Source organism: Mesocricetus auratus, unplaced genomic scaffold, assembly GCF_017639785.1.
Source record: "Mesocricetus auratus isolate SY011 unplaced genomic scaffold, BCM_Maur_2.0 Super-Scaffold_100009, whole genome shotgun sequence".
In the NCBI taxonomy this organism is placed as follows: domain Eukaryota; kingdom Metazoa; phylum Chordata; class Mammalia; order Rodentia; family Cricetidae; genus Mesocricetus; species Mesocricetus auratus.
In genome coordinates, this window is record NW_024429193.1 from 13,529,000 (window position 1) to 13,555,599 (window position 26,600).

Genomic DNA, 26,600 nt, shown 5'->3' on the forward strand with positions numbered 1-26,600 from the left:
GGAAGATGCTGAAAATGAAATCAAACAGCTGGACACTTCCATAGCTAAATTATAAGGGGGAGAAGAACGGAGAGTGAACTTAGAGATTGTAAGACAGCAAATTTAAAAGCAAAAGCAAGACAGAAGGAGCCCTTGTGTGGCAACAAGAAATTCCACTTTAACTTTACAGTACTTAGAAGGACATGTGTCAGAAATTTGCATGTGATAGACATTTGTTTTATAGTCTCTTGTGATTTATTTTACAATAAAACTAAAAAAATTAGTGAGGTCATTCTAGTTAAACAGGGGATGTCTGATATAAGTGAACATCTGCATCCTTTACGAGCCCAAATATCAACAGAATACACTAAAAAGACATAAAGTGTGACAGACAAAGGGACAAAAGATGTCACCAACTCAATCCTCATATTAGAGTTAAGTAAGTTCAGTGTTTCAAAATTAAGAGTCTACTGAAAATCTCAGAAGCATATTAGCATAAATATTAAAAGGAAAAAATGTCTATGTCTTTCCCACATGGGCAAGCTTAGAAACTTGGCCAATGAACATTTTCATTATTTTAAATATTCACAGCTGGACTATGCTCAAGTATAGATCTTGCCATTTAAATAATACATTTTAAAACAGAAAAACAAAACAAAACCAATCAGTTAACTGGATCAGCTGAGTTTTAATGATAACATCCAGAAAGGAATTTTTTTAAGGTTGAAATTTATTGCTTGATCTGTAAAGCCAGCAATGGACATGGATATGTATGCCAAGCTGTGAAATGTCAGAGACTTTACACACCAAAAATTGAAGTTTATTCTTAGGGTCAAAACTTATTTTCAAAAATCCTATTGGCAGACAAATCTACAATAAGAAAAGTGAAGAACAAAAATCTGGTAAGGATGTCCCAACTCATTGATTTAAATTTAAAATAACATTCACAAGCCAGAAGATTTTCCTCCCATGAACAACTTCACTATTTCAGTTAAATTCATCAAATCACACTTGAAAGAAGGATACCTTAGGGAGGAGGAGGTGGAGGCAGGGAGCAGCAGCGGGAGGGGGAACAAGATCCTGATTTCTGGGGCTTTCTTAACAGAAGGTCTGGTCACAAATTGCTACTGAGAAGCAGAGAGATGAAGTAGCTTTAAAAACACTGAGTGCAGACGCGGCTTCTATTTTCACAGCCTTTGCATCTTTTGGCCGTACAGAGAGTGAGTCCATGTTCTCTCCAGTAAAAACAAAGTTTTATTATTCTCTAATCACTCAGGGCTGGAGACTAATTCACATGCATTTTTTATAGCAAAACCTGGGAACCAAGACACTAGCAGATTGTATTCGTTTCCTAGGAAATCATAAAAGTGAAATACTGCCTTCCTACTTAAGGGTAGCCAAAAACTCAAAACCCCAGTTTCCTGAACAAGGTAAATATATGACATTTTATGGCATACATTGACATTGTGAGCAACTTTCCAATGGGACTAATATACTTCTGCTTTTTATTAAGATCTATATTTCTTCCAATAAAAGTTACAAATGGAATAAACAACAAACAAAAGTAAATATAATGGCTGAGTTAATGAAGATCTATCACAAGAGGGAACAAAGTGTATGAACCGCAAGTGTCTTATACTAAGTAAAAAAAGCCAGACATAAAACATAAACTGTGAGTCATTTATAAGAATACTTTGGAAAATTTGGGTTAATATAGAGTGATGAAAAGTATATTCTATGGTGGAAAGGGCCAGGGAGAATAGAAGAAAAATAAGAAATTATAAAGAGACAGTTACTGACTTTGGTAGATCTATCTGCTGTTTTGACTTAACAATGATATCATAAACTATCCAGAAGTGAAAGATTATTCAGTTGGATAGATTAAATATTTGGATTTTATTCCTTATCAATTATATACCTCAGTAAGTTCCTGTTGTTGTGTAAGGACTTGGTATTTGGCGCTGTGATTGATAATACTTATCATTCACTTCACAGAATCTGGGGGAGACATGACTCTGAGCACGCCTTGTGAAAGATATATTTCGGTTAGCATCTGGGCATGCTTGTGAAGGGTTATCTTGATTAGGTTAACTAAGGTACCTCTACCATGGGCGACACCATTCCATAGGCTTTGGTCCTGGATTTCATAGAATGGAGGAAGTTAGCTAAGCATGGAGGCTGTTTTTCCTTTGCTGATGCAATGTGGCCATCCAGGGCTTCTCTGCCATGATGGATTGTATCTTTGAACTGGGAACCCAAATTATACTTTCTTCTATATATTGCTTTTGTTGGAATATTTTTTATGATAGCATCAGGAAAGGTAACTAATGCAGGTATTTACATAACTATTTGCCATGGTAGACAACTGTGCATGGTCATATGAATATCTTTAGAAAGGGCATAAATCACTCATGGAATTAGTCCTTGTGGCAAGAGCAATATACTTTAGATTTGGATTATCTTTAGGTAGCATATTTGATTATAATACTAACTTGAAAACAAAGTTTGTATTTTGGATAACTTAGGATTTTCTGTTAATTTTAATGGCAACTTTAAAATATTATAAATTGCTGTAGATAATATTTAGACTACTTCAGGCCCATTGAAATGTTTAACTCCTATAGATGTTACTTGCTACTCCTGTTGTGTTTAGATACACAGAACTCAATACGGTTTGGATTATACCAATCTTCTGAGCAGCTTTGAAATTTAAATCTAGGTGAGATGAATAGAGTCATATTTTTAAAAAATAGCCACAAAATAAAAATTGATGAAAGCAACATGTAGATTAAGAATTTGCATAAGGAAGTTAGGTAAAGCCTAGTCTGTTAGTTGGTACAAACAACACAAAGAAATATTTAAGAGTCTGAACTGATGTGAAGTTAAAAATGAATACTTCAATGTGTCAGTGTAAAGACATGTTTGGGCACATGTGTGTGGCCAGCAGATGCCTCTGCGTGGCCTTTGTCAGCTGCCAGCCACCTTTTGTTCTTTAGAGACGGGATTCTCACTGGCCTAGAGCCTGTAAGTAAGCTAGGCTGGCTGACCAGGATGTGGTAGCAATTATTCATGAGTTTAGGATGGTGGGTCCTGATGCTTTCAGGGCAAGCACACCAACTGGGCTTTGACTCAGCCTCACTAACTCTGTGTTAGGTAATTATATTGTTACATAGCTTCAAAAAGTATCTTTTGTCTGAAAACAAACACAAAGAAAAACTTAGCGTAGTTCCTATGGAGAGCAAACCCAGCCAGAAAGTGGGGCCCAACAAGGGAGATCTGGTTTGAGAAACAACCCAAGATCCAGTCAGAATTGTGTTCCTCTGCATTTCAGAAACACGCATTATGTCTCCAATACAGTGAGTCCAGCAGGAAGGTGGATTAAATTGACTTTTTCCAAATGAGAATAAGACATCCAAACTTTAATGCCAACAAAACATTTGAAAGGGTGAAAGTAATAAAGTTGTTTTTGCAGTCAGCTATAGGAACCAAACTTAAGAACAGAGCACAGATTTGCTGCTAACGAAGGAACCTCTGTATCTTAAGGGAAAACCACTTTGCAGGGAATATCAGCTTCTGCCAAGCGAAAGGAAAAGCAAAGACCTCATTGAGATATCTGGTTCTCTTTCATTTGCTGCTCTAGACTTAAAATGCCTTCAAAACCAGATTGTTTCCATTATGGTATTTTGGAAAAGTTTTGCAATTGATTACTCCTCGTCATATATTGTCTTCTCTGAGCAATTCCACACATCTGAACAGAAAGCACACAGCAGCTGACTTCCATATGTTCAGCATCGTGAAAGCCCAGCAGAGAAAGTCCTCAAACAATAGACAATGCAAGCCCTTATGATGCAGCAAATTCATCCCCAGTCCCACATAGCAGTCACACATCTTTGATGCCACTCTTAAAGGCACTGACACCACCAGACAGGAAGTCCACACAGATTCCTATAGCAGGCCGGGAGAAAATGGGAGAATGGAAAATGACTATGAAGGCAAATAAGGAGAGTGAGGGGTTCGAAGACTGACTAGATCTCCACTCACTTGGTTTTGATGATGTTTTTTTTTTCACAATGTAATCATATGTCAAAAACTGAATTATGTAATTTTTCGGGTGTCATGGTGCATGGCTATAATCTCAGCACTTAGGAGGTGAGGCAGCAAGATGTGGGGTTGGAGGTTATCCTCAGCTACACAGTGAATTCAAGACCAGCCTAGGCTATAGGAAACCCTGTAGCAAGAAAAAAGTTGAACTTTGCAATTTAAATGCATGCAATTTATCATATACTAATTATACTTCAATAAAGCTGACAAGGGGACAGCTAGGATCGGATGGTTTAGATAACCATGCTGCCTAGGTTTCTAATGATTAAAAAAGATCTTTACAGGAAAAAAAACCTTAAGATTTATTCCCTGAATTTCTTCCCAGGTAAAACTCAGTGAAGTTTGGGGTTTGAATTATTTCACAGGTAACAACATGATAATTATTTTATTCATGTGTTTTATTAAAGGGTTGCATCACTAGGAAGGCTGACAATCACCGCTTTAAAGGAGCATAACAAAAGAAAGAACACACACACACACACACACACACACACACACACACACACACGACTTTTAGAATGGCTTGCAGACTGTAATCCACCAATGGCTGTTTACCAGCGGGAGGTAGCAGTAGTTGTTTGGTTCATGGGGTTGGATGTCTCAGCTGGTCTTCAGTACATGCTGGCATCCTGAGGAGGTAGGCTCTAATGCCAGCGGATGGACAGACACTGGCATGAGCGAGAGTAAGAAGGAGAAAAGAGAACAGCTCTCTTTTTCCGTGTCCTTTATTGAGGCTACCACAGAAGGTGAGGCCCCAGGCTAAAAAGTCCATCTTCCCACCTCAGAAGATCTGGATTGGAAGTGGGTCTTCTCACGTCAAATGATTTAATGAATTAAAATCTGCCACAGGTATGCCCAGCTGCTTTGGGTTTTAGTTAATTCCAGGTGTGGTCAAATTGACAACTAGGAACAACCATCACCAGTCAAGAATAGCCATCCAGATGGCTCTTTAGTACCAGGCATGCTACATCGTGATCAACAGTGTATGTCTCCGTTCCAGTGTGATGTGTACTCATGGAGGAAGATAGATGTGTCTTAACTAAGTTTATTCCTCCAACATAACAACCACTCATTTATTTTTCACGTGAAGCTTTTACTACTATGTATATCTTACTTTTCCCAACTAAAGAATCTACATTTTTTTCAAACCATGGGTGATAGATTGAAATATATTCTGCAATATGCATTGAATATAGATAGCTAAGGGCATAGTGGAAACTCAATAAATATATTTTTATTTGCTGATTTAATCACACGAACTGTTTTAATACTACTTTAAGTGTGTGTGTATGTGTGTGTGTATGTGTGTGTATGTGTGTGTGTGTGTGTGTGTGTGTGTATGTGGGGGGTATGAGCATGTGGGTATAGTACACATGGAGGACAGAGGAGGGCATCAGATCCTCTGGAGCTGGAATTAAATGAAGTTGGTTGTAAGCTGCTGTGGGTCCTGGAAACTGAACACAGGTCTTCCACAAGAGCAACATCCACACCTAACCACCGAGCTATCTCTCTAGCCTCTATTAGTACCACTTTTAAATGACAACTAAATAAAAAAACACTCTTAACCAAATCCAAATCATAAAAGGTATGAAAGAAGTAATTGACTTATGTGAAAGGAATCCATTATATGAACATAATCATTAACATAGCAGTCACAGGCTGGTGCTGGCTTGTTCTAGTTGAGTCTACTGAAATGATGAAATGAGCATTCAATGGAATGCCTTTATTTGATATGAACAGACTTGCCAGACTTTTCTTGTGTTGAATGAAGACCACCCTGATGGAAGAAGAGGACCCACTAACTGGCCCCTCCTGACACTTCCTTGATTAGTGGTCTTGACTCACTTTTGTGATAAACAGCTGGCCCCATTTACTAAAATCAATATCCCAAATGCAAATGCTTGGCAAGAGCAATAGCCTAGGGGAGTTAACAGCTGAGTCAACAAACACCCTCACTCTCCTGCTACCAAGTTAGAAGCCTGTGTGCAATCTGCTCAAGATTGAGGCTACTATGCCTAGAAAAACTGCAAAATTTCCTGAATATGACATATATTTCTATTAAAAGCATACCTGCAATATCACTCCATGAGGAACAGAAATGCTCAGATCTCCATGTCAGTATTTCATGATTTGGTGGAAATAAATAAATCATCAAGAACAGATACCCTTTGAAGTGTGTTAAGGTGATTTTTATGCATATGACCTCCAGTTCTCTTGAATACTGATGGCAAGTACAAACACTCATGACCGCTTCCAAACTCTTGGCTTTCACCAACTGCACCTAGGACTCAGAGCTTCCTGTCTGGAAGGAACTATCAAGAATTGTTGGCAGTCCTTGAGCAGATACTTGATCACATGGCATGCCTAGCTTCAGGCATACCGAATTTCCAATCATCCACAGACTGTCCCTTGCTCAATAAGTGATGCCCGGGATTGGGCGACCAGAGACTCTTTGTGACCTTAGTGTCAGGTGTCCATTTTGGGTTGGAATGGAGATGTCTTTGAGAGGGAAATACATCACTTTTGAGTACCAATCACTTGATGCTCAGAAAGAAGCCCATTTCTCTGGTCCTTCATTGAAAATAGGCTGTAGCTGAATGGCAAATTACCCAAAGGAAAAGAGCACATTGGCTGTTTGAGAGGGCTAAGAATACCTGCCCAAGAGAGGACAAAGAGAGATGAGAAAGATCAGGTGATTCAGCAAGGAAATGCTTTTTTAACCAAAACTTCAATTTTCTCCAAGGACTGAACTGTGCCTAGCCCTTCAAGAATGGCTCACTATTTCATTTTCATTTTGTCAAATAGTAAACACAATGCAAGGAGACTTATGGTATACTGAATACAGTATGAGCTGCTTGAAGACAGGACATAATTTAATCAGTCTCAGCATTTGATTATTAGTGGCTGTTCCTAAAAGATCTACTGGAAATGAACAACACATCAGATTATCTAAAGAGACGGCTAAATGACAGGAGTCAGGTGGAACTCTGAGTTTTGAGAATCAGGCAATCACACACATTTTCATACTTTTTATTCATACATATGTACTTGGTGTATGTGTCTGTCCACACATGTGTGTTTATATGCATTGGATAAAGATGGAAAGGATATCAGAGACCAACTTTGTTGTCAAAGACCTAAAAGACATAGGTATGGAGGTTGCTAGTAGGACATTGTTTATTTCACCAGGGAGCGACAGGAGTCTACCACAGCCTCAATTGCAGCTGCTGGGTCAGATGTAGTGCCATTGTGACTACTAAGACTTCCCATCTTGACTGTGTAGTTACTGATATAACAATGTATTCTTTTCCTTTATAATTATAACAGAGAATAGAAAGTTTGTATTTGTGTGGGTTAGATAATAATCACTTATAGTCACTCATGTGTTCCTAGACTTCTGTCATAATAATATATCCCTAAGGGGTCTGAACTGTTAGAATATGCTACATAACAACTCCCAACAACTCCCCAATTCACTAAACATATAACATCATACTGAATGAATATTCCAGATAGTGAGAATAAAGTTCAGTAAGTTTTAAGGGATGGTTAATTCTCTGAGGTTTTAAGAGTCCAGTGAGCATAAATGCACTGGACTATCTCCTATGGGCAAATTAAACCCGAAATATGCATATGTCACTAAAGGGAAGGCTAGGCCACTTCAGACTTTGAGAGCAAAACGCTCTCTATGTAGGAGTGCCACTCCATTCTATATACTGGGTACTCTGAGGATTGCTAGTTCAAGGGGAGCCCCATGCAGCTCTGCTGTCAATGAGTCACTCCTAAGACCCTGTGGCATTAGAGAAGGGGAAGACATAGTCAGATGCATTGCAGCTCCCTACAGTCATCAGCAAGAGAAACATGCTACCTTCAGGAGTCTAGAGTCATGAAATCCATAGTGCAAAATATTAGATCATTGGGAAATAACTGTTGGTGTCAGTAGGTCTTGGTAAAGCAAGAGTGCTTGACCCTGAAGAATCAAGTGAACCCATTCCCAAAACTTTGCAATATTTCCTGATTCAATGGGAACCACCAAGTCATATATTGAGATGGAAAATTGTACAAACACAATTGAATACAAACAGGTTCAGTGGGCACAAGAAAACTCCATGTGAAGATAGCCCACACTTCCAGCTTAGCCCTCAGAGAAGCATCAGACCATCTTTAGCCCAAGACAGTCCCAGTTGCAATGGGAAGAGCAGGAAAAAAGTCTGAGCATGTTCTAGGGTGGGTCAGCTTCAGTGGTTGTAAGCTGGAGATGGACAGCAACAGCATAACACAATTATGGATATCGTGAGTTACAGCAGAGAGGAAAGAATTGCTTAACACATAGATCTGCTCACAGATCGGCAGGTCACTCTCTTCCTGGAGAGACATGACTTCAAGTGGGATGGTAGAGTCATCTGGTCAAAGGTCCACGTACAAGAGACGTAGAAGAGAAGAAAAGAGTAATAGCTGGAGTCATAGAAGGGATATGCGGGCTGATGCACAAGGGCAGAGGATTTTGTATCACATATTAAAGCATGTCAAAGGCCAACTAAAAATCAAGTACACACAATGTCTTATCTAGCTGTCATTAGCTAGCCTTTCTTCATTGGCAACCTTCAGACTAGACCAGGTAGTACCTGAGGAAAATAAACAAGGTATGAAAAACATGGGCTATGGATTGGTCTAAATGATGGACTGCCCTTTGCCAAGCCAGATAACAGTTACTGATGCTTTTAGTCCAAATTGTCAGCAATAGAGACAGACACATATCCCCCCAGGAAGCCAACTAGACACTTAGTGACAGTGTATTACACCTGGCCCTTTGCCATCTAAGGGTTATCAGTATCTTCACAGACAATGGGTACCATTTGCTTCTACTGCATTTGGAGCTTCTACTCCACTCTATAGAAAGCCCGATCCTTAGCATCTAATCCCACAGATTGCAGCCTCTGAAGCAGAGCCTTCTTCACACGGTAGGAGATTGGGTCCAGGATACAATCTTCTGGTCTTAGGCTGCCTTGAAACATAAAGACAGCCTTTCTTGTTTGACACTGAAGCAGTCTTTTAAAGGTTTAACAAAAGTGACCCATGGTGTATTCATTAAAAACCCTCTACATGGCACTTTGTCCAAATATTACTGTAATTCTCATGATGCACTGTAATTCATGTTTCATGCCACACAATCCCAGACCCTACCAGGATCTGAGGTCCTGGTATCCAAGTGTCTCTCTTAACAAGAACCACCACAAATTCCTGGAAATTTTAAGTTATGGCCATATATGAGCAAACAGAAAGAAAGTCATTCTGCAAGCATGCCTAGTAGACCCAGAGCAAGGAGATGGCTTTTATACAACAAAGCAGGAAGGAATACATGGGGGATACAGATGAAAACGTGGGGGCCTCCTGGTATGTGTCCTTTAGCTATGAACATTTAGGTTAGACCACCAGTGATGTGCCTAGACCAGCCGAGGGTGAGAAGGAATAAAGCAGACAGTGGAGGATGGAGAGAAGAACTGATTGTGGTCCCATGAACAACTGGACCGTAAAGGGTGTAGTCCCTCTTTTAAACTGAGGAATATCAAACAGACTCTAGTAAGTAAAGACACAGTAGATGTAAGCATGTGAAAGGGAATGGCAAGCTTTTATAGATGAGAACTTACATCAGGTAAAGGTATTGTTTTCTTGTCATGTAGACAAAGAATGTTTTTAAGAAGCGAGCAACCGGTAGGTCAAAAGGGAAACAGGATCAAGCTCAGTAAAACAGAATGACAGCGTTATCACGATGAAATATAACATCAAGTGCATGCTACAGTGGGAAGAATCCTGCCAAAAATGCTCTCTACTGTAATTCCAACTCTGCATGACATACTGCCCAAACAGTGGATATAACACAAACACAACCAGTAGCAGTCATTTTCAGCATGCATAGGAGGACTACGGATGAGGTGTCGGGCAATGACAGTATTCATGACACTACAATGGTGGATATGAGCCATCACGCATTTGTCTAAACTCTTAAGATGTACAGCACCGAGCGATATAACATGTTCATATGTAATATGCATATATGTAATCAAATGTTACAATCATTCCCAATTTTAAACAATAGGAGTTGATAGTTTTTTAATGTAGTCAGATATATGCATAATCTAATCCAGACTCCTGAATTTACATCGGGAGAAACTACTACATTTCCAGGGAGTTTTGGGGCCAGGCAAAGCTGTAAGGTACTTCCAACCCTGACCCTGTATTGGTGTCATCTCACAGCAAGTTACCGTGAGAACTCCTGTGAATCAGGGTAAGAGGTAGGGAAGAAGGAGTCGGGTGATGTGGGCTTGGGAATTACATGACCTCACGCTGCAAAGCTCTAGGAAATATGGAAGGTCTAACTCAGAAGAAAATATTAAGGAATCAAAACTTAAAAGTTACACTGGGATGTCAATTATCTCTATGTGCGTATTCAGACTCTACCAGTGATGTAAAGGAAGAGAAACTCCACCAAAAACTGCAACGAAGATATAAAAGTGGGACCAGGCGGTGGTGGCACACACCTTTAATACCAGCACTTGGAGGCAGAGGCAGGGGGATCTCTGAGTTTGAGGCCAGCCTGTTCTACAGAGTGAGTTCCAGGTCAGCCAGCCTACACAGAGGAACCCTATCTTGAAGAACCAAAATTAATAATAAGAAGAATAAGAAATAATAAAAATTAAAAAAATGAATCTTAAAATTTATTCATCGGAATGAATTTTAAGAGGATTGTGCAAAACTACCATGTGGAAAAAATTGTAAATATCCCTCAAAAGACAGAAGAGGAGATTTGAGCAAATGAAAGACAGGCATTGTTCTTGGAGAGGATGACTCGCTTGAAAAATTTTACCAACACTCTCTATCAGTATAAACTACAGCCAATAAAAACAACGGTGGTATTTTTAATGAAGCTAGAGAAGACCGATGATAAACTTTACATGGGAAAAATAATTCAAGTAAGCACAGAAAAATATTGAAAATGAGAAACTAAAGGTACTTTCAGCCATTAAACATGCCCCAATAGCTTGCGTTATTACAAACATGGAATCTGTATGTGGGTAATGATGTAGGAACAGCAAAGTTCACTGCACCAATGCAAATCAACTCTATTTTTCCTGTTACTCTGTGTCGTGCTGTGTGAAAGTCTGGCTTCTGCCATGACATGGCTGTTACACGCAGGAGCTCACAGTAGCTGTAGCTCTGCACAAGGTCACGGTGGTGAAGGTTCCAGCACTGAGGAAGGAGGGGTCCTTCGCACTCACTGCAACTGGGAAACCAAAGCAGTTGATGGCTGCTGAAGAGACAGACTCACTTTTCTTTGGGGTACAGTGCCCAGTGATAGGTTTTCCATACCCACATGAACGGCTCCACACACGTGGGCGTATGAACAGCTCTAACTGGACTCATAGAGCTTAAACCGAGCCCGGGGAGGGAGAGAATGGGGCGGGGAGGCAGATGGGAGATGCGTTTTCGTGGGAGTGGGGGAAGAGTTAGAAGGGAGGAGTGTATAAGATATCAAAGTTCCAAAAAATCTTAAAATAGTAAATCCTAGGGACTGGGAAAAGAGGGCTCAGAGGGTCAAAGCACGTGCTACTCCTCTAGAGGACATGAGTTTGATTCCAGCATCAACCTGGCCAACTCCCAACCAAATGTAAGTCCGGCTCCCATGGATCTGACACTTCCTGTTTATATCCAAGGACAATGCAAGTCACCTGCATGCAGTACCTAGTAAATAAACCTAAAAATTTAAAAATGAATCAATAAAAACTAGTACTCCCCCTATGTAGAATCAACTAACGTGTCCAGTCCATCCTGGCTTAGACTACTTTACAGCCTCTTGCTGCTTTAAAATGTCTGCCTTTAGGTCAAATTCACCCTGACCTCCTAGGGCTGTTTATCCTCTCCTTGCCTGTTCCAACTCCTCTCAGAGTAAATGGTAACTGGAAGACTTCCATAGCAGAGATATTAGTGGCTTGCTTTTGTTACTTTATAACATAAACACTGTAGACTGCTGTCCCTCTGCCACGCTCTGCTGCAGCTGAGTGGTAGCAATAATTTTACAAGGTTGCTGAACCACATAGCAGACAATTTCCAGGCAGAGAATGGAAAAATGCTGGGACTCTTCCCAAAGCCTAATATCGTCCTGATTTGGCAACAGTTTCATTCTGTTGAAACAATGGTACTTCAGTGATAAAATGTGTTTATTTTCATTATAGTTTTTACTTTTTATATTAGCACTCAGAATCATGATGTTCATTGTGGGATTTCCACCCACACTTGGTTTTTGCTGATCTGTCCATCCTCTCCTTAGCCCCCGCCTCTCTTCAAAGCCTCCATCCTGCTGTCACGTTACATACGTCCTCTCTCTTTCCATCTCTTCTTTCATAGTAACCTTCGCTTAAAGCTTCTTTCCTCCTTCTTATTATCTAGCCTCTAGTTCCCTGTCCTATGCCCCATATACTCAAACACTTAAAGATCTAGGATTTGCGTATGAAAGAAAATGCACTATTCGTGTCTCTGGGTCTGGGATCGTTCACTGAAGATAATAATTTCCATTGCTATCCATTTTCCTACAAATGTCATGATTTCATTTTATGGCTTAATAAAATTCCATTGTGTATATACACCACACAAAGTGTGGTCATTGTTGCTGTTAATCACCCATGGGATAACCTAAGTGAACCCAACTCCACACTGTGGGGGCTGGCCCTAAGCATCTAGATTTCTGTCCAAGTTCTTTATGTGGTGGTAGTGTCCAGGATGGTTGAAAAGAAAGTCACAACTCTATATTTGGCACCATTTTACTGCCAAAACTTAATTTTCTACTGGACTAAGCAAGTACTTTGTCTAGTCCAGACCCCTAGTGCTGTGCCATTAAGTTGTGTTAACTGACGTTAAGTCATCTCTCCGCTCTCAGGGCTCGCTCTCCTCATTCTCTGATGTCCACATACCATCCCAAAGTGACCTTCTAAAAGCATACACCAGGGGCTGGAGAGATGGTTCAGGAATGAAGCATTCTTGATGCTCTTCCAGAGCCATTGAGTAGGATTCCCTGCACCCATGTTAGGGAGCTCACAACCCTTTCTAATTCCAACTCCGAGTTCCATCGCCCTCTTCTGGCCTCATCAGGCAATTGAACTCACATGATCCCCACCCCATCCAGTCCCATCTCTCAGAATATTAGGAAAATGAATACTTTCAAAAATCAGGCTCATGATATTGCCCTGCCTAAACCAACGATAACTTTTGATCTTAAGCAAAGTAGGCTCATTCTCTCCTCCTGTTTGCCTTCCCTTCCCTTCCTTGATGCCCCCTCCTTAAACTCTCTCTTAGTTAATGTAGCTTCTTAGTTAATGTAGCTTCTTAGTTAGTAGCTTCTGCCTATAGTGGTGTCGTGATGATGGCAGCTAGTTTTCGTATTCATATTGGCCATCTCCTGATATGCTGCATATGAGTTAACGTACATAAGACAGTAAGTAACTTGATGAGATTAGCACCATAGATATTTCCCCTTCACACCTGAAGTAACGTTTATTTGAAATGAGGCTCAAGATTCCCAGCCTAACTGCTTGATTTTGACTTAGAAGATAGTAACTTTAGTTACTCTTCTCCCCCCCAGCTATTAACTTAAATCATTTATCACCTAAATAATTAACAAAAGTTGTCACACAAATCTCTATGTAGATCTCACCGTTTTGGTGATACATTAGCCTCTCTGCCACTGAATTCTGCTTTGGTGTTGTGACATCTATGCTGAAAATAGAAAAAACATTAGTATCATGAGTTTCTATATTTCTTTTTGAACCATGACTACGTTTCCATCTGTGAGAGAGGAACCTCATATAACTGGTCCTATATCACGGCTTTGGTTAGCAATTTTTATATTCAAATTTGAATTCCATACCAGTAGCCATGTTTTGGGTCTTTAAAAATATTTTATTAGTTCTGTGAGGATTTCTTGGACTGTATTTTGAGTATTCACCCCTCAGCTCCTCCCCACTCAATCTCCCCATTCCTCTACCTCAACTTTGAGATTATCTCTCTGTCTTTTCTCTTCTCTTCCCATCAAGCCCAGTTTATGTTGACCAGCTAGTCTTGGGGCTGGGTCCTGCTCTGGTGTGTGGTCATAGTCACACACTGACTGCCCCTCTCCAGCAGCTGTCAGATACCACCGGCTATCGGGATTGCATTTCTACCTTCCACACCTACACTGGGACTTCGTTTGTCCGGAGCTTGCAGGAGTCTTGCTCATTCTGTCATAACTGCTGTGCATCTTCCCCGTGTTTCCTTAACCTCATCTGCCTCCTCTGGCTCTTACAAGCATCCTGCTTCCTCTTCCGCACAGATCTCCCGGCCTCAGGGTGAGGGGTGCAAGAAGTCTTTACATTTTAGCATCAATACAACTCAGACATTATCTCCACGATCCTCCGTTACCCCCTGCTCAGGCTTCCAGGAGCTCCCAGGCCACCCTCACCCATAGTTTCCTCCCTCTGATGACTTAGTCCAATCCTGCTGATCTCTTTCCGGTCCTTCTCCTTTAGATTCAACCCCCATATGGATGCTCTGGAGAACTTACAACATTTGCCTTGCTCTGCAGGAAGAACTTTGTGTGTTGTTTCAGCTGTGATGCTTAAGGGTCTTTTGTTGTTGTCATTTGTTCTCACCCTCTTTTAAACATTTCCTAATTTACATTGTGATTTTTTTCATTTAAATTGTCAATTGCTTGGGGATGTGTGTTTTAGTCACCAAAATTTATTTTACTGCTCTTTGGACATTAACTTAATACTTATTTATAGGGTTGGAGACACAGCCCCAGCTGTTCAAGCCATGGGCACTAGAGTTCAGATCCCAGCACCCACATTGAGCAGCTTACAAAATTCCTGCAGCTCCAGCTCCAAGGGATCTAAAGGCCTCCTCTGACCTCCGTGGGCACATGCACTTGTGTATACAAACACTCACCCAGACGCTTACACACAGACACAAGCACAAACATTAAATAAAGTACAACTAAAACAAAAAAAACCTTTAATTGTACTGTAGACACAGAAAGTGGGTTTCTGGGAGACGGGCAAGCAGGTTTATTATTTTCAGAGCCTGCGTTATGAACTCTCCCTCAATGGCTTCGTCTGCTGCAACTGGTTCACATAACATCTACAGTCGCTGTGTTCTGTCTGCACCTGTCCACTCCTCTCTTCTGAGCCCCAGGACTGTGGCCTCTGTGGAATTATGAGATTACTCTCCATGCACTAAAATATTTCAGTGTCAACAGATCAAAACCTAAGATCTGATTTCCAACCACCTTGACCTTGCTTTTCTTCTGCTGCTTTTAGTCTCTATTTTAGAATAATGACCCACATTTTGTTCAACTAGTCAAGTACATGTATGAAAGTTGTATTATAGCCCTCTCTCACAAGTTGACTGAGCTGAACTGCATAGTTCAAATGTTGTCAATTATATTCCTCGTGTTTCTGTTGAAAGCATGCCTTCCTTTCACAGATGGGGTCATTCAACGGCACTGCTAATCCTTGACTGTATCACATTTGCCCTTCTAAGCAATTGGAGGGATTAATTAGTCTCCGTGTAACCTCCTTCTTTATAACCAGCTACCCTGTTGTTATGCTTACATCTCAAAAAGTCCAAGCCTCAGAATTACATTTTGTTGCTTAGAAATTTTCGTTTGAAGCCTATGGGATAAACAGAAACCTAACAACTAAGAACCTTTACCTGGAAAAAAATTATATATTACGAAAAGAAAATCACTTTAGCTTTGATTTGCTATTAAACAGTCTATTTAAATTCTTGAATCCACAGTTACATCAAAAGTCAAAGTTCATGGTGAAACTTCTGCAGGGGCCGGACCTGCAGATCCAAAGCTGCAGGATCTCCAAGACCCAAGGCAACGACAGGACATACAAGAGGAGCCCCGCGAAGGCCCAACATCCAGCAGAAGCCAGAGGCCTCAAACCTGACCAACTGCTCATCGCAGCGGGCACTCACAAGTAAAGCTGTTTGGACTACGGTACAATGTGTGGCTCCCACTTTCACACCACAGCTTTCACACTGAAACATTTGCCTTTTTTCCTCTTGTTTCGTTTGTGTATGCTAGTTTCTTTCGTTTTTGTTTTAAGTTTTATTTTATGCTTTGGGAGGGAGGTTGTGAGGGCAGAGGGCACACATAAAGGGGCTGGGAGATGAATGGGCTCAGGATGTATGGTGTGAAACCCACAAAGAATCCATTTTAAAAAGTCTGATGTTCAGAAGAATGGACGTAATTTCCAACCACATTCTGTATACCCACCCTTGTATTCCCAGATCGGTGTAACCCTCAGCCCTCATCAAGGAAGCCTCTCTTTACAGCAGAGAGAGACCATCACAGAAACCCATAGCTAGTAGAAATGCAGAGAAGAACAGATTGTCGGGTGCCCTCACCCGTGAGTACATCTAACAACGGAACCATAAACCTAGGGCTCAGGGAGCAAGGCAGGAGAGCGGAAAGGAAAACGTAAGAGCCCAAGGACCAGAACATCTGCTGCGAGACAGTGCCTCGCATCCAGTCATGTATGTAACGCGTGTTTATGAGCTAGAAGGCATTGCAAACGTTAAATTGCCCCCAAATGACCTCGTACTAATTCTCGAGAGACTACCGGGAACCCCTCTGGGAAACGAAGCAGACAAGGAAGAGGAACAGAGCAGGTAAAGGTCAGGACCTTTTATAAGCGACGCGGGATTAGAGACAAAGAAGACAACGTTATAGCTGTTGATGGAAAACGATGCGGTTTCAGTGACAGGGAAAATGAACATCTTTGGGTGACGAGGAAGGTAGCACAACCCTTCACTCGGGCACCCACAGCCACGGTTTGTGCAAAAGGAGGTCATTGAAACAACAGGGACACAAGAGACAGAGCGGCCCTCCCCAAGGCAGACAGATGCTGCTCCTAACCGCGACTGCAACAATCTGCAGGCGGACTAAGAACAACACTCACTTAAAATAACTACAGTGGAGTCGGAATCGGCATCGTGGGTGAAGGAAGTCAGGCAAATCGTATCTGTTCCAGACAAGCTTTCGCTAAACTTGATGGAGTAAAAGAGGTTGGTTCATAAAAAAGAGACACACTTGTATTAATCTCGAGTTTTAATTGCTCACTCAAAACAACGTCCTTCTCAGGAATAAAGGCGTGCGCCACCAACGCCCAGCCGGTTGACGATTTCTTTAGCTAACTGGTAATAGGTTTTCTAATTTAAAACACATTCATTGTTGGTGGCGCACGCCTTTAATCCCAGCATTCGGGAGGCAGAGACAGGCGGGTCTCTGTGTGTTCGAGGCCGGGCTGGTCTACTGAATGAGTTCCAGGACAGCCTCCAAATCCCCAAATCAACACAGAGAAACCCTGTCTCGAAAAAACAAAACAAAACAAAAAAAAAACAAAACAAAAAAAGCAAACAACAACAACAACAAAAAAGGAAATGGTCAACCCTTGAAGAGTAGCTGTGGAATCAGGACCTGTAGTCTGCCCAGAGGAAGAAGGCGTCATACAGTTCTGTCCTGGAACTGCCCAGGGCTCTGGCACTAGGGAGTTGCTGGTTCTCTGTTTACTTTTGGAGAAGTCAACTTATATCCCAGGCATTGCTACTGCATCCATTACTCTCAGTTAGACTTGGGGTGTCTTTATGAAACTAGGATGAAATACAGAAGCTTTATCTCACGCAACATCTGGAATTCATGATAAGATTCAAGGACGTTTTACCCCCAGAGCTTCTGCTCTGTTGAGGCTTTCAAGAAAGAAAGAAAGAGGTTCCGTACCGACCCTGAAGCCAAACTCATTATTTTAAGGGATTCACAAACAAACTTGATAGGTCTACTATAAGTCTAGTTGCACTTATTTTAGATATGAAGTCCACATTATACATGCATTTAGCAAGAATTAGAAGCATTTCCTATTACTAATTCAGTGGAGTTTATGGCTCCCATTTTTGTTTACAGTTCTTAACTATGTCTCATTGACCAGCCACAAACAAAAGACAGATGGGCCAGGATTTCATCAGAATAAAACGTAGACAGTTCAGAGCCTGCATCTCTAATAAAAACCCTGGAATACTTAATGTTCCCAAATCCAAAGACATGTTCCAAACCAGAGGATGAGATACACCTGACCCTCTGTGAGGGTCCCAGTCACAACTCAGGGACCTGGAAAACATTATACATGTGTACCTTCTAACTAAGCCCATATGAACCATAAATTTAGATTACATTCCCATTGTCATTGTGAAAAGGATTCAAAGCTTGAAAGTGCTCTGGCCCCATGAACTTCAACCTATACTCAATCTCCTGTTTCCTTAGGATCCCTGATGGAATAAACGTGGTCTAAACTGCTTTTCATAGATAAACCTCAGAGAGAATCTTTCTCACGCTCCCCACAAAAAGCATGTTTTGTAAAAGACATTTAATTTTCACCATTTTTTTGTTTCAAATGTATTAATCAACAATTTACCTCTGGTCCTGGAGGGCCAGATGGTCCCTGGGGTCCTGGGTCACCTGGTTGTCCCTAAAAGGGGAGGGAAAAATCAAAATAAAAAAATATTAACTTGATAAATATAACTGAAAGTGGAAGCTGGCATTTTGCAACTGAACAGCATTTAATATATTATGTCAAACAAAGTCGTAATGCCTTCCCAGAGATTTAATTTGTAAGGCCTTCAGATTGCTCTTCCCCGTCATCTGCCGTCATCACCTGGGTTATTAGCTGCCATCCCTGGCTTCAGGCTTCATACACTCTTACCACACTGTCACTGTGAAACTTACTTATACATGACGTCTGTGGTGCAGCATACACTTGCTTCTGTTAGCCATCCAAACAAAGTAACCAGTCAGGTGGCTCAGGCTAGACAAAGAGTAGGTGTGAAAATGTGCATGTGTGTGCACGCATGTGTGTATGTGCATGTACAGGCACATGTGCATGTGCACGTGTGCGCATGTACATGTGTGTGTGTACATGTGTATGCATATCAGTTTATGTGCATGCATATGTGTGCATGTGTGTGTATCCATGCATGAGTGAGCATGTATGTGTATACATATGTATATGTATGTGTGCATATGTGTGTGTATGTACATATGTGTGTGCATATTTCTCCAGAGACAGGTCAATAAAGCAGCAGTGGGGAGTTCTAGAAGGGGGTTTGCTTTTTATAATCAGAGTCCTAGGGCACGTCTGAAAATTTCTCACCTCTTTGCTACTGTAAGTGGCTTGATGGAGTAATTATGACTCACATCCTGCTAGGTGTCTCTAAGTCTCCCTTGTCTCACCACAAGGATAGGAAGGATAACTAGCATTCTCAGAGTCGTTGGTCATTGTGAGAGTTTCACGACACAATGTGTGAACAGTGCAGAGTCAGGCCACACAGAAGGATCGTGAACATTAACCAAAGTGACGGCAGTGGACTGTTCACTTCCTGTGTCCCTGGCCTGGCTTTGCATGCAATGCCCAGATCACTTTGATCTGGACTTAAATGTTGAGGGGAGTGGGTATGAGCCTGAAGCCAGGGAAAACATCGATGCTGTCGAGGGGAAACAGCACAGAGCAGGGGAAAGGAATATGGAGGCAGTTTTGTTCTCATAAGAAAACTGCTGAATTGTCTGCCTTTGCTCTAAGCCTCCACATGAGCTTTTAATCTGATTAAACCAGGCCCAAGATGACATCAAATTTTAGGATCCAGCATGAGGGGACCCATTTCCCAACAACTACAGTTTCCTATTTTGACTGACTCCCTTTGCAGTCCAAAGACATCTAACATGAGAGGGCGCAGGACAACTACCGCACTAGAATCTAGACAGTTTGGGCAAAGGCTCATTTTCGAATGGCAGAAATAAACTTATAACCCATCTGAATCAGTGTGTAAGGGACAAACACCTCTGAGAGTGAGTGATGGGGTGGGTTTCACTGGGGCCCTCTAGTGGCAAAAACCGATTAGGATGCCGACTAGAAGCACCCAAGAAAAAATAGCAAATCCTCAGGCCTTGGATTTAATTGACAAGCAAATGTCAAAAAGCAAATTGTGCAGCAATTTCATTAATCTTTTATAATAATTATTTTATGAAACTTAAGTTACCATCTTTCTGTGGATGTAAATTTTCCTTTATAAAACATTTTATGAAGAATTTTCAAGTAGCTTACAGTATGGCACAGTGTTAAGTAAATCTCTATAAATAAAGAAACTTCTAGTATAAAAATGGTAAGGGGACCAGCACGAGATGGCTCAGTGGCCAAAGCTCTTGTCACCAAGCCTTGGAGCCTGAGTTCAGTCTGGGGAATCGCATGGTAGACAAGAAGAGTGGACTCCTGTGGCTTATTCTCTCTCTCTCTCTCTCTCTCTCTCTCTCTCTCTCTCTCTCTCTCTCTCTCTCTCTCTCTCTCTGTCTCTCTCTCTGTCTCTCTCTGTCTCTCTCGCTCTCTCGCTCTCTCTCACACACACACATTCTAAGAACACAATAGTCTTTGTTTTTTCTCTAGCTCAGGGGGAGGAGAGTTCCTGACCCTTCCAGAGTGGTAGCTTTCCCTGATTTCTGAACTTGCTGAACAAAACCTTCCCTGTTCCAGAACGCACACACCTTCCACATAAGGCTGTTCCTACATCTGGAAAATATTCTTTCATGTTATAACTCAGATCCACTTGGAAGCAATCATAGCAACCAGTAAAATCTAAGATAATATAAAGCAAAGCTAGGACTGAGAAAGACATCCCCAAGAGTCATTCCTTCCACGGAAGCAGACAAAGCCTTTAGGTAGGTGCAAACTAGTATAAGCAAGTGTGGCAGTTTTTCTTTTAATAAGCCAATTGATTTTGTGTAAAAATTTTTCATAAAATAGGACCCTCCTATCCTTACTTGAGAAGGTTTTCAGGCCAAATATCTTGGTATTGGTAAAATACAAATGAGTTTAGGCACCAAAGGAAAAGGTTCCTTTATGAAATATACCATATGTGTGTGTTCATATGGGTATGCATGTGTGTGCAATACTGCATATGCATGCATGTGTATGCATGTGTGAATGCACATATATCAGACCCTTTTCATCCCTCACCATAAATAAGCGTTATCAGCATTTGTGACTTCTTTTACAAACAAAACATTAAGTCAGTATGTCAAATGTAAAATACACTTCTCTTGGCTTAGACTACAGAAATAGTGGCAACGCACAGCAAAGTATCTCTCTCTCTTCAACTGGAGAAGTATTCACAAGTATTAAGTGTATTAGAGCCTGACTTTCATCTTAAACACAAGAAATTGGGTATTATGATGTTTATATACCCAAGATCATAGAAGGTCCAGTGTCAGAGGTGGGACTTAAATCCATGTTGTATCTTTTAGACTCAGTACTCATTTCTCCTGGTATAAACATGCTATGATATAAATTGGATAAGAGAATGAGCGACTTAACAATGATTAGTCATATGGGCCTGAATATGCTCTTACAATATGACTTACAGAGCATAGGAGAATAGCATGAGTCTATTTATTAGTACATATCATTTCTTATGACTATCAAAGGGTTTTGAAAATCTTCAAAATATAAACAAATGAAGAAAAAGAAAGGCTCTAGCTTTCTTTCCCAATCTCCCCAGACACCGAAAAGTCCCTGCTGCTTAGTTTAGGCTCCTTAAGTGTTAGCTGTCTTCTTGACTGACTCTCCTGTCCTAATATGGACTGTAGAGTTTTCAAGATGTAACTTCAGGGCAGGAGTCTTGGGCACAGAGTTAATTTGATTAATGCAAAATAAAAATAGGTCCTCCATTGACCTATCATTGGAAGAATCCCTAAAGGTATTCTTTGGATTAAGCAATTTCTGAGAAATATTCAGAGTGCTTGATGGATTGTGTGAGATTCTGAAGCATAACCCTGCTTCCTGAGAGACGGGGTGGAATTAGAGGAAGCATAACAAAGTGCTCAAGAAAATAGCATTTCAGTATTTTATTGTGTGCTTCAATCCTACATACATTTTTCTATCTATAACCACCTTTGTATAGCTGTAAACAACATCAACTTTTGTTTTGCTTTTTGAAACAGGGTTTCTTTGTGTAGCCTTGGCTGTCCTGCAACTCACTCTGTAGATCAGGCTGGCCCCAAACTCAGAGATTCACCTGCCACTGTGCTGTCTCCCAAGTGCTGGGACTAAAGGCGTGTGCCACCACCGCCCAGCAAGTATTAACATCTTACAATAGCCTTAAGATATTAAGGTCCTAAAACAGCACGGTGCCATGACTGAGCCTGGGCTGTGGCATACATCAGTACCTAGGTTTATTCAGGGGTCCACTGACTGACTATGGTACCTCACACAAGTTAATTAACTCTTTGTCTTTAATCAACAAAATAAATAATGTCGTCTTCAAAGAATTGTGACGATTACACAGATGTATAACCCTTACAACAATGCCTAGCACTTCATAAAGAATAAGGCTTCATTTAAAAAATTCAGAGGTCTACTTTTGACTTAAACTCTCTTCATTTTCTTTATGGTTTCATCCTTGGCCTAGGGTAGGAATCTGTCTGTGGAAGATATACTGAAAACATGAAGGGAAATTACCCTCTAAGGCTGAGGAGAGAACATGTGGGTCTGATACACTAATGCCATCAAGCACCAAAACTCTGTGCTTGTCACAAAAGAAAACACACAAGCAAGCAAACAAACAAAACCAAAGCAAAGGCTCAAACCTACTGGAGGTCCCGACTTTCCTCTTATCCCTGGTGGTCCTGGTGACCCAATGGCACCCTGGGAGAAAAATTAGAAGGGAAATGTCACATTACAGAAAACTTTCTACTTGCATACTTCTAAAAATACTCGTGGATGTAGTTTAGATTTAAAAGTCAGATTGATGCCATATCCTTACCAAATGCATGGTAGAAATAATAAGTAACCCCTTCCTTTGAATCCGTTTCTTTAGTTCTCAATTTCTATCAAATGAGTGAGTGGTGTGAGAGGTACCTACCTTGTCTCCAGGGTACCCAGGTTCTCCTGGCTCTCCTGTCATGCCTTGCTCACCCTAGGAAGTGCAATTTCACAGAAAGACAAGGCATTATAAGCATGGTGACACATGAGAAGGCAAGTATTCATTATAGAAGAAAAACTCTATCACATCCCCTACTTCTTAGGAAAACTGATTAATACAAATTAGACCTTGCAAGTAAATTGAATCATTTCTGTTGGTTTGAACAAAATAATCAACTGGGGTGAGGAATTACCTCCGTGATAATTTTAATATTGAAATCACCTTATCACCTTTGATTCCAGGTGGTCCTCTATTTCCTGAGAGGCCCTAGAAATACAAAAGTTGATATTTTTTGACATCATGTAGAAATCAGAGAGAAATATCAGTAAGCAAATAGAGTCATACCATTGGTCCAGGAGCTCCTGGGGGTCCAATTGATCCTGCAGGACCAACATCTCCCTGAGAAATGGTAAGGAAGATATTATTAAGCACTCGTTAGGATTAGGAAGAGGGTATGGCACAGTGAAAATGTTAGTGAAGTGAAAGCAACCTTTCTTTTCTTAGACAATATTCAACTCTTAAGCAACAGGTGCCCATTCTTCCTGTCCGTTCTAGTTGAACCCTTTCCTCCACTGAGCTCCCATATTCTTTCTGTTCTTTTCCAGATGGGTAGAAATATCTTAGTGTCAAGGTCCCCTCAAATAATCAAGTACATTAATCAACCACCCTAGCTTTCTATTTTATTCATTATTTAGCTGTTGTGGTGTAACGTGATTCTTCCCGCCAGGCTGGTCCAAGTCCCATGTCAACCCCAAATAATACACAGAGACTCTATTAGTTACAATGCTGTCGGCCAATGTCCATGGCTTCTCATTGACTAGTTATGTCTTAAGTAATAACCCATAACCACTAATATATATATATTTCTATAAGGTCTTATCTTTCTGAGGACGGCATCCTGATATGTTCTCTCTTCCCCAGGATCACATGGCGACCCTCTGCTCTTGACTTGATGCATCTGAACTGACAAGTACCACCCTGAAGCCAGTTTGGGACTACATCGCTCTACTCAAATCCAGGCGAATTAACTGATGTGGTGCACCTTCTACATTCAGGTCAGAGCCTCAGACAAGAGCTTTAATCAATATTAGAACTTCAGTCAAGAACTTCAATGAAGCATCTCCCACCAAACAGAGACTGGGTAAGTTGTAGCCAGTCCACTTGAAACTTGAACTACACTAACATTTTCTTCCTCCAGGATCCCATGAGGTTATTGTCATCCCATTTCAGCAGGACGTAATTCTGAGAATACTATTCCCCCTTTCCCTACTTTTAACATTACACCTGTTAAAGCTGGTTTTCAATTATTTAAGGTTGGGATTGGAAGGAGGTGTTCAGACTTGGGCATCTCTTTCAGTTAAGTTTAGGGTTTAGATGGATGGGATAAATACGCTTAGGACAGGATATAGGTAGATTAGATTACAATTTGTTTATCATCTTATATGTATATATGCTTTATATATGTTTGAGACATTTTGTATATTGACACAATTTAGTTTTGTTTTAAGTCTAAATCTTTTCTTTAGACTAAAGGGGGAATTGTAGGGAGAGATCTGACGTACCCATAGCACTGACCATGCCTGTGTGGGTGTGTTCACAGGTACGTAGAACATATGGGGGATAACAAGAACTAAGGGGAGGAGACTGTCTCTCTTTGGGTTCCAGTTGGGGCCTGGAGAGCAGCATGTGGACCTTTGGGTCTCAGCTTTCTTGGCTTCTCATGTAAGTGATTTTTCTATCAATAAAATATTGTAGGACATCCCTATTTTGTGTATCTTAATATTTCTGCATTATTGTGGGATAATCTTTTTGTACATTGTAAAGATGTGTCTGCCTAAGGCACCTTCTGATTGGTTAAATAAACAGATGAATGGCCAATAGGTAGGCAGGAGAGGATAGGTTTCTGTTGTTGGGACCCCAATTTCCTTCTCATTAACTCTCCTGCCTTCCTTGTCTCTCTCCATCCTGACGACCACTTTGGTTCGGTCCTCTACAAGTTTCCAAATGGTAAGAAAGTTGTATGTGTGCCCATGGCTGGTTACACTCCTATACCTCTAGCCACTCTAAAGGATGAGTCAAGAGGATTGGAAAATACAAGATCAGCCTAGGCAGCATAGCAACATAGTAAGAGGATATCTCTAAAATAACAAAGAACAAAAATTTCAAAGCTAAGTATAGTGGCTGAAATCAGTAACCCCAGCACTCAGGAGTATGGGGCCAGCCTTGGTTTCACAGTGAGCTTGTTAGTTATCAGGACTCTCATCCAGGGAAACCATGTCTCCGAAAGCAAAACAACAACTGAAACTTCTATTTCTGAGATTCTAAAAATGTCATTCAGTGTAGCTAGAATCCAAATTATTGAGCTAGCATCCAAGGCCACACTTCCAGACCCCCCTCTGTGTTTACCGGCTCCTCCTCCTCCTCTTTCTCCTCTACATCTACCCTCAGCCAGGAAATCCATCCCATCTCCTGGCCATGCTCTTCCTCATGGCATGTTCCAAGTCTTTGAAGATACAGTGACCAGTACCAAATGCCTTTAGTACATGTCTCCCCCAGCCTATCAATCTGTGCATTAACTGAGAACAGACACATGCCATTCTCCACCCTGTCTCCAGACTCAACCTCATAAATGTGATATGACAGTTTTCACATAAAATATCAAGTGGATACTGAAGGAATGAACTTTAAGATGTATTTCTGTTTTAGATAGAAATCTCTAGAGTTCTAGTTCCCAACATTTCCTTATTGCATGGGCAGTAGTCTACATTCGCATGATACAAATTTCAGAATGGAAAGCATGACAGTGGTACTCTGGAAGAGTCTTAAAGTTTATGAAGTACATTGGAGACTAATTATTCCCAGCATGTTTGATCCTGAAATGTATGGAACTGTTAGTAGCAAAGTGTAATGCTTCCAAGCTTAATAAGTATCCCAGGGCAATAAAAACTGCTTGCAATGCCAAGTGCTGGTGTGATTACAGTGGCTGGTTTATTCAAAGTTCATAGCTTTAAAGCTCATGCTAGTTAAAAAAAACACAATAAATTTCTGTGTTTGGGGGTTGTTCAGAAATAATCTATCTAATGTCGGAGAGATATTTTACAAACAAAAAGACTGTGTCATTTATTTTACACAGAGAACATAGCATTCTGAAATTTTGTCTTAGTTAAATTTGTCTTGAACTGCTTCATCTGGCATTTTGAGATGAATGTGCTTTCAATGCATGATCTCTTATTTTACTCATTTTGCGACTTTAAAAGAAACCTCACTAAGATCAGAGATAGTGGGAAAGCGCTGTGAAGAATTCACTAAAACAGATGAGTATGTGGTAAAAACAGAGTAGTAAATACAGAACCATCACATTGAAATACCAGAAATTGTGTGTCAAATCATTGTCCTTCAAGACTACAGCCTTCTCAAAAGCAATGCGTGACGGCTTTATGCGAGTTTCAGCTCATCAAGGGAAC

General features: G+C 40.8%; 1 protein-coding gene across 4 annotated transcripts in view; it reads right to left on the reverse strand.

The window, feature by feature from the left end:
* Window positions 1-26,600, reverse strand: part of Col24a1 (collagen type XXIV alpha 1 chain) — a 261,191-nt gene that overhangs the window by 168,339 nt on the left and 66,252 nt on the right. For all 4 annotated transcript variants that reach the window (XM_021233967.2, XM_040751646.1, XM_021233968.2 and 1 more), the window contains 5 exons: window positions 23,482-23,535; window positions 23,359-23,403; window positions 23,077-23,130; window positions 22,806-22,859; window positions 18,585-18,638 (listed from right to left, as the gene is read on the reverse strand). In XM_021233967.2, coding sequence (XP_021089626.2) covers window positions 18,585-18,638; window positions 22,806-22,859; window positions 23,077-23,130; window positions 23,359-23,403; window positions 23,482-23,535 — 261 coding nt within the window. The remainder of the gene's footprint in view (window positions 1-18,584; window positions 18,639-22,805; window positions 22,860-23,076; window positions 23,131-23,358; window positions 23,404-23,481; window positions 23,536-26,600) is intronic.